We start from the raw sequence: 14,218 nt of genomic DNA on the forward strand, positions 1-14,218 counted from the left end.
TCTTTCTTTCTTTCTCTCTTTCTATATTAATTTCTTTCTTTCTCTCTTTCTTTCTTAATTTCTTTCTTTCTCTCTTTTTCTTTCTTTCTTTCTCTCTTTCTTTCTTTCTTTCTTTCTTTCTCTCTCTCTTTCTTTCTCTCTTTCTTTCTTTCTCTCTCTTTCTTTCTTTCTTTCTTTCTCTCTCTTTCTTTGTCTCTTCATAGTCCTGACACACTGGCAAAGGGCTGTGAAACCATCTCTGACGTCAGTGCTGACATTCAGAAGCTGATTCCAGACCAGGAGGCTCCGCAGGAGAGCAGTGAGAGTACAGTGGCTGGCTGTGAGCTCTCCTGCCCCACTGACCCAGGGTCAGAGCAACACACGCACTGGAGCAAACCATCCCCAAGCAGCCAGGGAAGGCCACCGGAGTTGGAGTGTACCACACAAGGGTGAGTGTTTCTTCCTTTTATCTTTCCTTTTTTCACAAACAGATTATGTTTTCACCTAAAATGATTTGACAAGGCGACCTACCTGTTTTCATTCATTCATTCATTTTGAGGAGATAAGAAACATTTGCCCCTTTACTTCTTCCTTCATGCTTTTCTCAAAACTACAATCAGTTTTCATTAATATGACATTTTGTTTGGAAACCTGTAATTCCTCTACAGTTTAATCTTTCTTTATCAACAGGACCTTTTCACAGTACAAGATACCACCATTCACCTATTCATTAAAGGAGAAAGAGGAGAAAGAAGTAGACGAAGTAGCAAATAAAAGGACACCTTCCTCATCCACCAAAGACGAATGCTCAGTGGTGTGCATCGTTGGTTTTCTCTTATTGTACTTTATCTGCTTTCTTTCACGTTTTCCTTTCTTCTTTTTGCTCGACCCTATTAAACTGTGTCCGTCAGTGCTCAACATCTCTAGCTGTGAATATCATTCAGCGGTCACTGTTTCTATGATCTTTCTCATTTATTTCCAAAGGTCCAGTGTGTAACATTTAGAAGAATCTATTGGCAGAAATTGAATGTACAGCAATATGCATAACTATGTTTTCATTACGATCGTTATATTCTTGTTACCTTAGAATGAGCCTTTTATATCTACAAACGCCACGGCTAGCCTTCTGTGGAGGCTGCCATGTTAAGATACTATGTTTCTACAGTAGCCCAGAAGGGACGAACCAAAGACTGGCTCTAGAAAGGGCCTTTTGCATTATTGAGCGTGGCTACTGTAGTTTCTCCTTCGCACTTGGAAGTGTTGGATGAAGCGAGGGATCTACAACTACACTGCTACATACCACTAAATTCTACACACTGGTCCTTAAAGGAACTAAGTAAAATCAAACTTTTAATGTTTTGAACCCATTATGGGTTGACTGACATAGACTGAATTGTTTTTCAGGCTTCCACAGATGCAGGGCTGACATCTTCTATTTCAGACTGCTGCGTACCGAATGAATCACAGAACAAAACCCAAACACATACGCAGCACACAGACAGGTGAGAAGAAGATTTCTGCATGAAGACTACAAAAGATGACATTTTGTTTCATTTGTTATTTCTGCTTTTTACTGTTTTTATAGCAGCAACCATTTGTTCATTGGTCTTGAAAGAAAACATCCAAGTGGAATAAAGATCCCTAATTTCACACTTTCTTAAATCAGCTATTTGATGTCAAGTCAAAGAGAAGAACCATTAACCCGTTAGTAATTTTGAAGCAGTTAAAGTGTATCAGCTTTAATTTTATCTGATTCCTGCTGCTACAGTTTTTTGTTCCCCCTCCATTCAATTCCCCTCAGTTCAGCTCATCTCTCAGCCCTGAAGTCAGTTGAGAAGTAGGTTATGGGAGCAATGTGCTGCTCACAGTCATGGTTTTGATATGATTCCAGTCCAAATAACACTGACTTGCTACAGGGGCACACAAGCTAGATTAGGCCATAGTAGCATGGTGGCACACTGACTTTTTTTGTCTGTGTGGCCTCCACTGAGCCACAGGACAGGTCATCTCAGTTATGCCTCATTAGTGTCAGACATGAATAAGCCATAACCTAAATGGCAGTGCCAGATGACCGTCTGGCCTCAAAACTACACACAACGCTGGGCAGTCCTGCCTGTGAGCAGATTCGATACGAATCGATTATGAATACAAAAAGAGCACAATGTGTATTAAAGTCACATGGACTGTGAACCAGAGGGAAAAATCTGTATTTGCTTGGTGTTGACAGAATTTTTTTTTCCAGCATGCTGTGCTGCATGGAGTACAAGACAGAAGACAGAACCACAGTGTCTGAGAGGAAGGTAAACAGGCATTTGTGAAGTGTATGGTTGCCATCTGAAAATCTTTTCCACAGTCTTTCATTAATTTCTAAAGGACCAGTCTGTGATAGCCAAGACTGAGTTGTAGCCTCAGGTTTGTGAGCTAGCAAAATGTCAAATACCACCACTAACAGAGCATTAACGTCAGTTCGTCACCTACTGCACAGTTTGTGTAGGGGGTAGTAGGAGGCTAGTATTCATTGACAACAGGACTGATGTACAACAGGGTTACCAGATTAAATAAACCAGATTAAATAAATAATATAATATTTTTTAGCAGTAGCTAATACACTCAGGATACCTTTTTTAGTTTTAAGGGTGAACAGCTAGATGATGAAAACAATGAAGGTATTTGCTATCCCACCTGGACCAATGATTGATTGATGATTGATTGATGAATGATTTACTTTCAAAATGAATTAAATATGAAAATATATTGATCTTGACAAAACTGGTTTTAACTACTGGGTCTGTTGAAGAAGATAAAAGGAAAGAAATTCATTATCTCTCTTTATGTGTAATTGTAACCTACATTTTGGGTTTGTATGGGTGTGTGTGTGTGTGCCCACACTGGCGCGTGTCAGTAAGTGGGCTTCAGGAATGAGACTTCATCAGTGCCTATGCTGTCTGCTCCTCCAGGGGAGAAGAGGAGGAAGATGTAGTGGTTCTCCTGACAGACACAGTGATTGCAGAGGCAGGGGCAACAGCCATGACGTAAGTTCTCCTTCCCCACAGTTTTTTTAGATACACAAATTAACACTTTCTTTAGGATAAGTGTATCTATGACAACAGGACTGCTGATACCTCCAGTGATTGCGTGTGTCTGTGCATGCGTGTGTTTATGTGCACACCTGTATGTGTACTGCTAGGTGTGAGCTTGCTTGCCTGTGGGTGTTTTGCTTCAGTAATAGCAGCCTCCTTCCCCTCCCTTCCATCCTTCCACCTCCTCTATGTGACGCACAAAGCAGTGGGCTTTTTTTTTTTATGAATGAACAGACGAGGAGGGTGAGAAAGGAGAAGCCGATCCCTTATCTGCTGCTGTTGTTGATGATGATGCTGAGAATGATGTCAGAGCGCCTAAAAGAACAAAATAAAAACCTTAAACCAAACTGCATTATATTCCAACCTTCGCTCGAGCCCCGAGTGTTTTTAGTGCAGCTCAATACCAAATCTTTTTTTAGCACCATGAGAATTCATTGCATAAACACCTACACGCACACACTCATACCGAGGCAAACAGTTACGTGACTCCCAGCAGCTCCATCAAATAGACTCCTTAGCATGGTCTGACAACGTTGCCGTGGAAACGCCTCGTCATATACAGTACCTCTCTCCTCCCTTGCACACACACCCACACCACACGCACCGACATGAGCGGTATTCCCGCCGCCCCCCTTCTTCCACGCACGATGAATAATCCATGTGGAGGCAGTTCAGCAGCAGAAGTGCCAGGAATGCCGGTCAGAGGGAAAACCATGTGGATTTAGGGTTTCTCTTTTGTGGGCAAGCTATGCTCTTGTACACCAACACGCCCACAAACAAGCAGATCAGGTGATCTGGGAATCACAGCGATACTGCTAATGGAATTACAGCGTGTTGCTCATCAGGGATCCCACGCTGGATGCTGATGCATGTCAGGAATCTGACTCACTGATTGACAGTCAGCGGGATTCTTGTCTAGCTGGTTGAATGCCTGTTTTGCTGACTAGTTTCTAGTCACACAGAGACCTGAGGGGAGCTACAGCTGAGGAAAACGTACCACCTCACGTGGGCTGCTTGTAATGACCACTGTAGCTCACTGGGAGCCTTGGAGGATCAAAGATTTTCTATTGTTTTTTGAGAAGTTCCTCGTACTTTAGCCACCCCCGAAAGCAGCCTTCTCATAGAGCTGTATTCTGCCTTTTGACTCATTCCTTTCTCAGGAGGACGAGGCAACCACTCATCTCACCTCACCCTGCAACTCTCTCCCCAACCACGCTTCAGCGCCAGAATATTTCTTTTCACAGGAGAGACTAAAATGGTTTTACAAGACTTCTCAAGATTCCCGAGCAGCATGTGAAACGCTGAAGACTCCCTCCACGCAAACTACGACGCATCTTTCAGACTTCTCCTTTGCCTGCACGTCTGCATCCCTGAAGCCATGTTCTGCTTCTGTTTCCAGAGCCCTTCCCTCAAGCTTCAAGCCCTGGAGGCTGAATTGGGAACCTTGCCGCCACCGGTAGACCCACAAGGTCCAGACAACCTACCTGCCCAACAACAGCCTGTTTCTACTGAAGAGCAGAGCCTGTATTTGACCCACAAACTGCTCCTCCACCCACCACCATCACCACCAGGTCAGGATCAGCAGACAGTCGACTCATCACAGCCTGGTAAGACAATGACAATGAACTGTGATATACTTAAATTATTTTTTAAGTTTCCAAACTTCCCATGTTAAATATTTATTTGGGGCAAAGAGGAAATCATGTAGGAGTTGTAAAAGCCCATTGCCAATAATTACTACTTTTGTCATACATATATGTAGGTAAATATATTGTCCAAAGTACCTTACAGTACAGTACTTGCAGCTTGGGCAGTCACATTGGGAATGTCAGTCAATAGCCATACTTCATATATACCATATTAGTGCTGTTATTTATAGTATCTAATTCATCATCTGTTTTGATTCGGAGGATCTTCCTAGATGCTGTAATTCTTTTGGTGTATGTTAAATAACAGTCAGTAAATCCTGACAGCGAGCTATGAGCTTCATGATTTCCCACAGCTGGGTGTGTCTTGTCTTAAATACAGCGAACAAAGGTACGATGCTGTTACTGTAGTGTCACTGCACAGCCGACTGTGATGGATGAATTGGTACATATATTCAATATAATGTAATATTTATGCTATCTAGACAATCATTTAGATTTGATCATGTTTTCCCATGTATTTACATGTCTTTTTCTTGCTTAACATTGCAAGAAACCAGTGTTTTTTAACCGTAGAGATTATAACTGCTAAATACTCAAACTATCCATATGTACTGTTTATCACAGACACATCAAATTCAGTTTCTCTCAGGAAAGATGTTACATATGAGTAACTTGAGTAAGAAAGTGCTATTTGTCCTTCTTTCACTCCTTTTTGTCTCCCTATCTTTCTCTCCCTTCCTTACTCCTTGTTTTCTCCCTCTCTCATTTGGTCCCATCTGTCCTCCTCTATTAATTCAGATAAAAATAGCATTTACAAATAAAATAGTCATAAATCTTATAGATTTCTGTTAATATTTTGTCCTTCCTCTCTTTCTTACAGTACACACCCCATCCCCTCATTCATCAGAGTCCAGTCTGGTCCTCTCCACTGCCGTTCTTTCTGAGGGGATTTCAGAAAATGACACCCTGCCGAGTCCACCGGCCCCTCACACCAGCCCACTCCTCTCCCGTTTTACAACAAGCGACTGCCCTGTTCCCTCGCCGCGCTGTCCCAACCTCAGTCACAGCCTGCGCTACAACCTAGACCCTGATGCAGCCCCTTCTCCACCGTGCTCACAGCACATACGTGTGTAAGGCATCTTCACTTTACTTCACTCTTTATTTAGGAATAGTGGCTCATAGATGGAATATTATCAAATGTATTGTTTTTGCCGTACTGCTGGGCCTTAAATGAGGATTTCTACCATGTCAGGTGATGCACGTTATGAGTCCTTAAATCATGGAACTATATGCAGAATGTCAAGAATTGAAGTAGATAGACGTGCGCTTTTCTGTCTCCAGGGCTCGCAGCAGCGTCCATACAGAGCCAGACGAGGGCTCTCTGTCCATCTCGATGCTCAACAGACATATTCACACCCTGAGGAAGAGGATCAGGCGTTTTGAGGAGTGTTTTGAGCAGGAGAAACACTATAAGGTAAGGTAGGAAATCAGAGCTACTTGGTCAGCTGGGTTCTCTTGAGTCATGATTGGACTGCAAGTTATCGCCTCAGAGTGTGACGCTCAGTGTTGCCTTTTTCATAGCCCAGCTCTCACAGAGGCGTGGGAGGGATTTTTGTGTGTGTGCATGCCTGGCTGTGTGCGAATTAGTTATGTTTGAGTTCTAAAATGATGTGTTGGATGCTAAACACAAACATCATGCTAGAGTGAATCACTCCCTCTACTGGTACATTGGAAAAATTACATTTTGTTACACAATGTATCTGTAGTCAACTGCTTTATAGGGCTGCTATAAAACAAAATGGTAATGGTAAAAATGATATCCCACCCAGACCTGGAGCTGAGATGGGCCCCTGATTTGAGTTTTACATTTTTTTTTTACAGCCAGCCCACAACGACAAGACAGCTCATCCAGAGGTGGCCAGACTGATGAAGGAGCTCATCAAGAGTCGCAAGCAGCTTAAAGGTCAGTTCCATAAACATAAACACTCACTCAAACACAAAAATGAATGATTGGAGTGGTGGAAGAAGTATTCAGATCTTTCAGCTCCTTCCTAAATGTAGTTAAAGGCATTTTTTAAAATTATTATTATTATTTTTTAAAGACATCAACAAATAAGTACCCTTTCATGTTGTAGCAGTCTATATAGTCATATCGTCTTTAATGAACGTCTCAGACTCACTCGGACATCTGAATCTGACAAGGGGCCCAACTAGACACTGCTACTGCTTTTTTGTTAGGGGTCACAAGCCAAACATGTTGGGACTCACCGGTTAACTAAATACTCAAGTACTTTCACTTACTTAATTACTTAATTTCCATTGGTAACAATACCAAAATGATTACCAGAGAACCAGTGTCCACATTTTAGTTACATGATACCTGTTTTCCATGTCAACATATTTTTCTTCTTTTAGAGCTGAAACTGAGACAATCAGAGGAAGGTGGGCAAACAGGGCAGGGAGGCTTCAACCTATCAGGTGAAACATGCTGGACCAACACAGACCATAGGGAGGCAGCACTAACAGGGACTGAGCTGCAGCAGCTTAACAACAACAGCAACACCAAGCCAAATGTGGAAGAAACTGTCAACATTATAACCAACAGGCTGAAGGAAAGACGACGAGAGCTAGGCCTGCCTGACAGCATTAAGGTTGGTATTGCAGAAATGCTTTCAACACACACACACACACACACACACACACACACAGAAATATTGTAATATAGGTTTAGTGGTCTGGTTCCGTGGGTTGGGAGGGAGAATCTGTGTCTTACTGACCCTCGATAAACAACCTGTTAACAGTTTTGACTCTCTGTATGTGCAGGAGATGTCCAATTTCCAGATGAATATGGAGAAGACCAGCCTGCAGAAGTGTTTGCTCTACTTTGAAAGTCTACACGGACGACCAGTAAGAACAGCCTGGATGACTCGCTTATGCGTTTATCTCTTTTGTTTTACTTGATGCCTACACTTGAGTTGTATCATTGGTTTTCTTTCCTTCTATTTGTACATATATTCCCACCTAAAACAAAGTGCTTTCTTTTGTGTCTCTTTCTGTCTGTTCCTCTGCAGAGTACCAGGCAGGAGCGAACTCTGATGAAACCTTTCTACGATCGGTACCGCCTTCTCAAGCAGCTGCTGCTCTCCTCTGCTGCTGCAGCAGTCATTACAACCATTGTGAGTAGACATCTAATGCTGAATACTGAATTTTGAATAATATCTTGTAGTGAGGGATGAGGTCTCTACACTCAACTCTACACTCAACAATATAGATAAAAGTGATAATGGCGAAGAAGAGTGTGACTTTAGTACCCTCTAGTGGCCAGATATAAGAGCTACACCAAACTACTGTAAAACATTTCACTTCATTTAGTAAAAAAAATTATTGCAAGACAGATGATGAAAACTTGTTCTATTCTTCTTTTTTCTCAAATGTTTGCTATGACAGATTAGTGAGTCCTCTGTATTTGTGTGTGTGTCTACATAGGAGGAAGAGGAGGGCTCTGATGAAGAGCGTCCCAAACAGCGAAGCCCCAGGCAGCAGCCGCTCTGGCTGAGGTCTCCCAGGTGTGTGTCTTCAGATGAGTCGCTGCATCTGCATCTGCCTTCCCTAGAAATGTCTGAGACTCCTCTGGTGTCCCCGCTGGAGGAGGTAAAGGGTCTCCAGCCACAGATCATCACCATGGCAACACTACATGAAGCTTCCAGGTACGGCTTGTGTTTGTGCAGCTCTAAGGTGTGATTTCTATTTATTTTACCACTCAGAATTAGTTGTTAGGATTTTTTTATAGATAATAATAGATTGTTTTTGTTTTAAACTATTTGTTGACATGGTTACGGTTAATTTTTAGATCTAAGAAATTCTTTGATTCTTTCTTCACAGATCGGAATTACTGGATCACCTTAGGATGGCACGATTAGAGAAGCGCAGGCTTCACCAAGCACTCCGAGAGTTTGAGGACCACTTCTATGCGCAGACCGGCAGGTAAAGGTTACACACACAAACGACACACACCGCACATTCAAACTACTTGGCTTTTGAGTTTTATTTTGTCTTTTAATAAACTTGGAACATTTGGTTTTCAACAATGCCTTGTGAAAAATAAAGAAAAAACATCCACAAAAGAAATTCCCATCGTAATGGTACGACAGTGTAATGCACACTCACTTAACGTTAATACAGCACAGAGAGCTCAGGAAAGAGACGAAGAGAAAGACATTTGCTCTGAACTGTACACATCCTTTGTACTGTACATGTTAGTCGTCCAAAGTAAATACAGTAAGTTTTCGATTACAATACACACTGTACAAAGCTATCTGAGTAAGGCAACATAGGGACTATCAACCAGTTATGGAAGCTGCTGCTAGTTGAAACTACTGAAGTTTTGCCTTTTGTTTGCATCTTTTTTTTCTCCTCCATGTATTCTTAACAGGGCTTGTCAGAAGGAGGACCGTGGACCGATGGCCGAGGAGTACTGCCAGTATAAGAACCTCAAAGCAAAGCTCCGTCTACTGGAGGCCCTGCTCAGTAAACAACAGGACTCAACCAAGACCAGCTGAGTTAACTCACAGTGGGACTTTTATCTTAACAAGATTAGAAAAATCAGGTTGTGAAGCCAGTGGGTCTGGTCTCGTTTCATGCCATGCTCATGTTGATGCACTTTACGTGAAGAAAACTGATGGAAATTGGTGACAATCTAAATTAAATACTGGGCAACTGCAGAGTTTTCTTAGTCACAAAAACACATCCCTTATCATTCATGACACATCTTACTATAAACCTGATGTAGCAAGTGTATGTAGCACTAATTTATGTCAAGGATGAAGAGGTGTAACAACTTGATGTTAGTTACATATTAGTAATTTTAAGATCACGTATGTATATTATGGCACTTTGTTACTTGCTTTTTTTCTGTGCCAAAATACCATTTTGGACAGCTTTGTCCATAGTTAATGTGGAAACTGCATTTTTATTACAAAGTGCTATCTTGGCAAAAGAAATGTAAGCTTAATTGCAATGAGACAATACTGTTGTGTTTGTGCATGTCAGTTTTTTAGTCCTACATTGTGCTATGATATGCATTAAGGATTTCATAGTTGATCTAAATCGTTCAATTCACATTCTCACCATGGAAAATATGTGAACGTTGGTGAACGTTGAAATTGTAGTGCAAGTTATATCTGCTGTCAAATTTGCATTCATCCCCCCCATTTTACCTGTATGAAGTCAATTTCCTGTAAATGCAGTTGTTGACAATGATCAGAGCTTTTGACATTGTGCACTTCTGGTTTATATAATTTTCTATATATATATAGATATATATATATGAATGTATCAATAAAAATAAATATTTTTTCACATTTATTCTGCTAAACACAGTTTATGGTTCTACTTTCTTTCTTTCCACTGACTACAACAAAATAAGAGCGACTGTTGCAGAAAAGGTTGCTATGGTAGAGGTACTGACAGCTTTCATACTCATGCTGCACAGAACTGCATCATGCTTTTTTTTAAAGGTTAACAAGTTAACAAGTAGTTCACACTTGGTCGTCAAAGACTTAGTGAATAGACATTTTAGAGGCTGTTGCATTAGTACTGTTAAGATTTCACAGCCGTTTCATGTCTGGTTTTTAATACCTTTGGTATAAAGAAAGATGACTCTTGATGCTGCAGCCCTAGAAAATTGTAGTACCAGTCTGTGCCACTAGTAGAGGTAAAAAGAAGTCTGATTTTGTCTACTGTGGAATAAGAACAAAACATTTCTAAAACAGTCAAAGTAATTGGAAACAACAAAATGCTTGTCCACACAGACAGTGGACACTCAGTTAACAGCATATCAATAATAACAAGGCAAAGATCATTAACAAAATATGGGACAACTTGTTCAAATAAACAACAGGAAATTGTAGAAGCAGCTCATGTTTGTTAGTACAGTTAAAGGGTGTGTTGTTGGTGTCCCAGGTTTAGATTGCTCAGTTTCATGTAAGGTTTCAACATTTAGGGTAACCCTTTTAAGATGAGGAGACAACGGTGCAGGTGTCAGAGTGTGTACCTTCCTCTTTTTTTCTCCACTCTTCTTTGGGAATGATGGTCTCTTGAGAGTACAGAACGGTGTCAGAGATATGTTGGTGTGCATGTCTGGGAGCCTACTAAATCTGCTGCTTCATGCATGTGTTGGTCTGCTTCGTCAGTACATGTGGACTTCCTGTGTGTGTGCAGAGGTCGGTCAGTCACCTCTAGTCCTTCCCTCCCTCTCCTACATTCTGCCTTTTCTTAGCGTCCCACACTGATGTTGCAGGTCTTGCAGCTGGGGTCCTTCTTGGCATTTACCGTGGACAAACTCATCAGCTGGTGCCCGCTGATCTCGGCCACTGTGCCCAACGCCAGGTCCACAGGCTCCGTGTAGATCACCTCCAGGATGACATCCTGGGCGTGGTGAAACACCAGACTGCCGTCACCCTCTTCTTCCTTCTTGCAGGTGAGGAAACGGTTGTTGGTGAGGTCAAGAGCAGGAAGCCTCTGCTTACAGAAGTCGTCACCTCTGGAGCCCTTTGGCGCTAGGACCAGGATAACATAGTGGTAGGCTGTATACATGCAGTAGAAGTCTCCAAAATACAGGTTGGTGTCGGGGTTGAAGAGCGTGTCAGCCTGAACCTCAAAGCGTTGGCGGCCGTAAGGGGAGTCCTGCGGAGGCTTGCCAGTGTTGAACTCTGTGTTGCAGCTAAAGAAAAGGCCCTCCAGCTTGCCACTGATGGGTGAGCCGTGGCTGCCGCTGTTATCTTTCACTGAAGGCAGCATACGGTTCTCCTGCGCCTCCCTGGAGTTTGGAAAAAAGAGAATGAAATTGGCTGTGAACAAACAACAAATATGTCAGTTTCACTCATCAGTTACAATTTTTCCAACAAGTTTTTGTGCTCCCCCTCAGACAATCGAAGTTTTGATTTTGATTTTAGAAATGCCAGTAGGTGGGTGGCATCCCTTTTAAGTTTAATTAAAATATCATCGTTTGAAATGGCGTGACACATGGGAGAAAGCTGATTAAATGTCTAAGATGCAACCCGAGTCTCATAACACAACTCTCAGTCCACTTAGTCCTACAGAAACCTAGTGAGAGAAAAATAAAACTATCTATCATTGTGACAAATTAGGAAACAAATGCAGCTTTCAGAAAGCAAATTAACAGAGAAACATTCAAAGTGAGGGATTCTGCAGAATATGCATATCTTCCCCACAGAGTAAATCTGAGCTCCAAAGCTACAGTTATGAATTGTAATTATACTGCTATCACTCCAGAGGTTGTCATTATATCCGTAATTGATGCTTTGTTGCGGCATTATGGAATTATTCAGCTCCCACCCCAGGTCATAGAAGCAGAGGCCTCATCAAGTGGTGAAGTCAGTTCCATAACTCCCCACATGATGGTGCAGTTTAACAGAAGCACTTTCAGTACACATAGCAGATGCAACTCAGCAAAAGCGAGGTCGAGATTTATCTGGATGACGTCATGCTGCAAAGCTCCAGCAAAAGAGTGCTTACAAGCTGTGGTTTTAGTACAGAAACTGTGTGCTTTGTTAGGCGTAGAGCATTTGCTCCGAGGGAGAGTATAGATAGAAGATATGAGGAGAAAAGACAACACCATTACACGAGGAAGACTGGAACAGGAAGTTGGAAAAAAACAACATAGAAAATCCCGTTGACACTGTAACTGCACAATGCTTCAGTAACTAGCAGGCTACTCCAGAGACATTTTCTCCCCTGCCTGTCTCACTCTCCTCTAACATCAAAACAGACTTGCACAGCGTTTGCTGCCACAAGCAGGTTTTTTTTTCTTTTCTTTCCTCCACATCCCCTACCAACTGTCTGCTTTTGTCTGGCAGAGTTACACCAAGCTTTGTTCAGAGGATGCAAGCATCTATGACAGTCCAGATTACTATTAGGTAGAGCTGGCTGCTACAGTAGTTTGATGTACTGTATATATGGAACTAATCCACATGCTTTGTGCAGCTGCACCCTTCAGCTGATCCTCCATTTTTCTTTTGGGTACAAGAGAAGAATACAAAATGATGTGGTCATCATGCTTTTTGCACACGGCGCTGCAGTGATGCACAATAATGTAGTACAGATGTACAGATGGATTTTTATTTGAGTGTATTTTTATAACTATTTTTTCATTACCAATAATATACTATCAGCACCACAGAATGATTACCATATTACCATACATATTACCATATTAACACTATATGCAGTGCAGTCACAAGGATGGAATAACATCACAAGGTTCTAAGGTTAGTGAGGGCACCAGATACATGTTCAAGAAAAAAAATTGTTATTGGTAAAATATAAACTTAGTAATAGTTAAACTCACATACCATATATAGCATTTTCTTGTTATTTACGTAAATAGGTAAAATTTCTAATTGCTGTATAGAAGACTGCATTACCCATAATGCTACAATCCAGAAAGGGGTGACAGTGTTGTTAATTTGTGTTCAGGCAAGTTAGCCACTGGGGCAGACGTGCATTATCTCAGCCCAGTTATTTTAGAAAAGGTTCAGAAATGAAATAGTCTAGACTCTGTATTTTTAAAAGAACAGCAACAGGCAATGACAATAGGAAAGAGTGGAGTAATGCAACACAGATGCATATTTAAATATAGCCCAAAACTGCCTACCTTGCGTGGTCAAAGTACTCTTTGTTCTGGTTCCTGTAGAAAACAGAGAAACGCAGCATCCGGCCAGCAATGACCTCTGCCTTTTCCAACAGCTGGTTTAGATGCACTGTGGAATAGTCTGGAAAACAGACACAACACACACTTTATCATCATGTTAATTAATTTGCTGCCATCAGGAGGATCGGAAACCAATGTACAAAAGTCATTTGTAGAAATTACATTTTTTAATTATAAAGAACAGGAGTGACTGTGTGCACCAGCTAAGATGGAAAAGGACAGAATATGAACTGTGTCTGTGTTCTCATCCTTACCGTAACTATATTTTTTAGACAAGGCTTTTACTGTTGCCAGTGAGACATAATGGAATAAATGGCAATTAAAAACAGGAACATTTTACAGGAGTGTAAGATCTTGGCAGCGGCATCTTTTGTAGAGGATCAATGACATCATTAAGCTTCCTCCTTCATTCTCTTACTAGACCTTCATAACACACTCTTCCCCTGCCTGTTAACTTAAGTGCTCCTCATCCATTTCACAACTGCCCCACCTTCTCTCATTTTAGATTGTTTGGGTAATCTAGCAGGATGGCAGGATACCATGAGGTTCAGATGCTATTAGAACAACATCCATCACATTTGGAACATACATTCATGTTCCCCAATAAATATAGACCCTTTAGCTTTTCATTTAGTGCCAACACCAGGTCAAAATTTCTGTTTACCCAATATGTTGACTAAATGAAAAACTAATGACACTCCCATTAGCCTCAGGGGTACTTGTGTTTAGTGCTAATTAGCAAATGTTAGCATGCTAACACACTAAACTAAGATGATGAA

General features: G+C 41.5%; 2 protein-coding genes across 4 annotated transcripts in view; one reads left to right on the plus strand and one right to left on the minus strand.

Annotated features, from left to right (window-relative positions):
* Window positions 1-10,086, plus strand: part of LOC118329225 (protein FAM13A-like) — a 28,877-nt gene extending 18,791 nt beyond the window's left edge. Inside the window, exons 7-21 of one of the 2 annotated variants that reach the window (XM_035663256.1) lie at window positions 204-428; window positions 670-793; window positions 1,384-1,481; window positions 2,222-2,279; window positions 2,937-3,011; window positions 4,459-4,666; window positions 5,589-5,838; window positions 6,050-6,182; window positions 6,590-6,671; window positions 7,124-7,359; window positions 7,532-7,615; window positions 7,780-7,884; window positions 8,195-8,415; window positions 8,591-8,692; window positions 9,141-10,086. In XM_035663256.1, the coding sequence (XP_035519149.1) occupies window positions 204-428; window positions 670-793; window positions 1,384-1,481; window positions 2,222-2,279; window positions 2,937-3,011; window positions 4,459-4,666; window positions 5,589-5,838; window positions 6,050-6,182; window positions 6,590-6,671; window positions 7,124-7,359; window positions 7,532-7,615; window positions 7,780-7,884; window positions 8,195-8,415; window positions 8,591-8,692; window positions 9,141-9,267 (2,128 nt within the window). In that variant the 3' untranslated portion in view covers window positions 9,268-10,086. The remainder of the gene's footprint in view (window positions 1-203; window positions 429-669; window positions 794-1,383; window positions 1,482-2,221; window positions 2,280-2,936; window positions 3,012-4,458; window positions 4,667-5,588; window positions 5,839-6,049; window positions 6,183-6,589; window positions 6,672-7,123; window positions 7,360-7,531; window positions 7,616-7,779; window positions 7,885-8,194; window positions 8,416-8,590; window positions 8,693-9,140) is intronic. The other variant, XM_035663257.1, reaches the window with a different exon arrangement.
* phyhiplb (phytanoyl-CoA 2-hydroxylase interacting protein-like b) overlaps window positions 8,736-14,218 on the minus strand; it is a 16,502-nt gene continuing 11,019 nt past the window's right edge. For both annotated transcript variants that reach the window (XM_035663258.1, XM_035663259.1), the window contains exons 4-5: window positions 13,383-13,500; window positions 8,736-11,525 (exon numbers count right to left, since the gene is read on the minus strand). In XM_035663258.1, the coding sequence (XP_035519151.1) occupies window positions 10,982-11,525; window positions 13,383-13,500 (662 nt within the window). In that variant the 3' untranslated portion in view covers window positions 8,736-10,981. The remainder of the gene's footprint in view (window positions 11,526-13,382; window positions 13,501-14,218) is intronic.

This window comes from Morone saxatilis, unplaced genomic scaffold, assembly GCF_004916995.1.
Source record: "Morone saxatilis isolate NCDOM2014 unplaced genomic scaffold, NCSU_SB_2.0 Contig19, whole genome shotgun sequence".
NCBI lineage: Eukaryota > Metazoa > Chordata > Actinopteri > Moronidae > Morone > Morone saxatilis.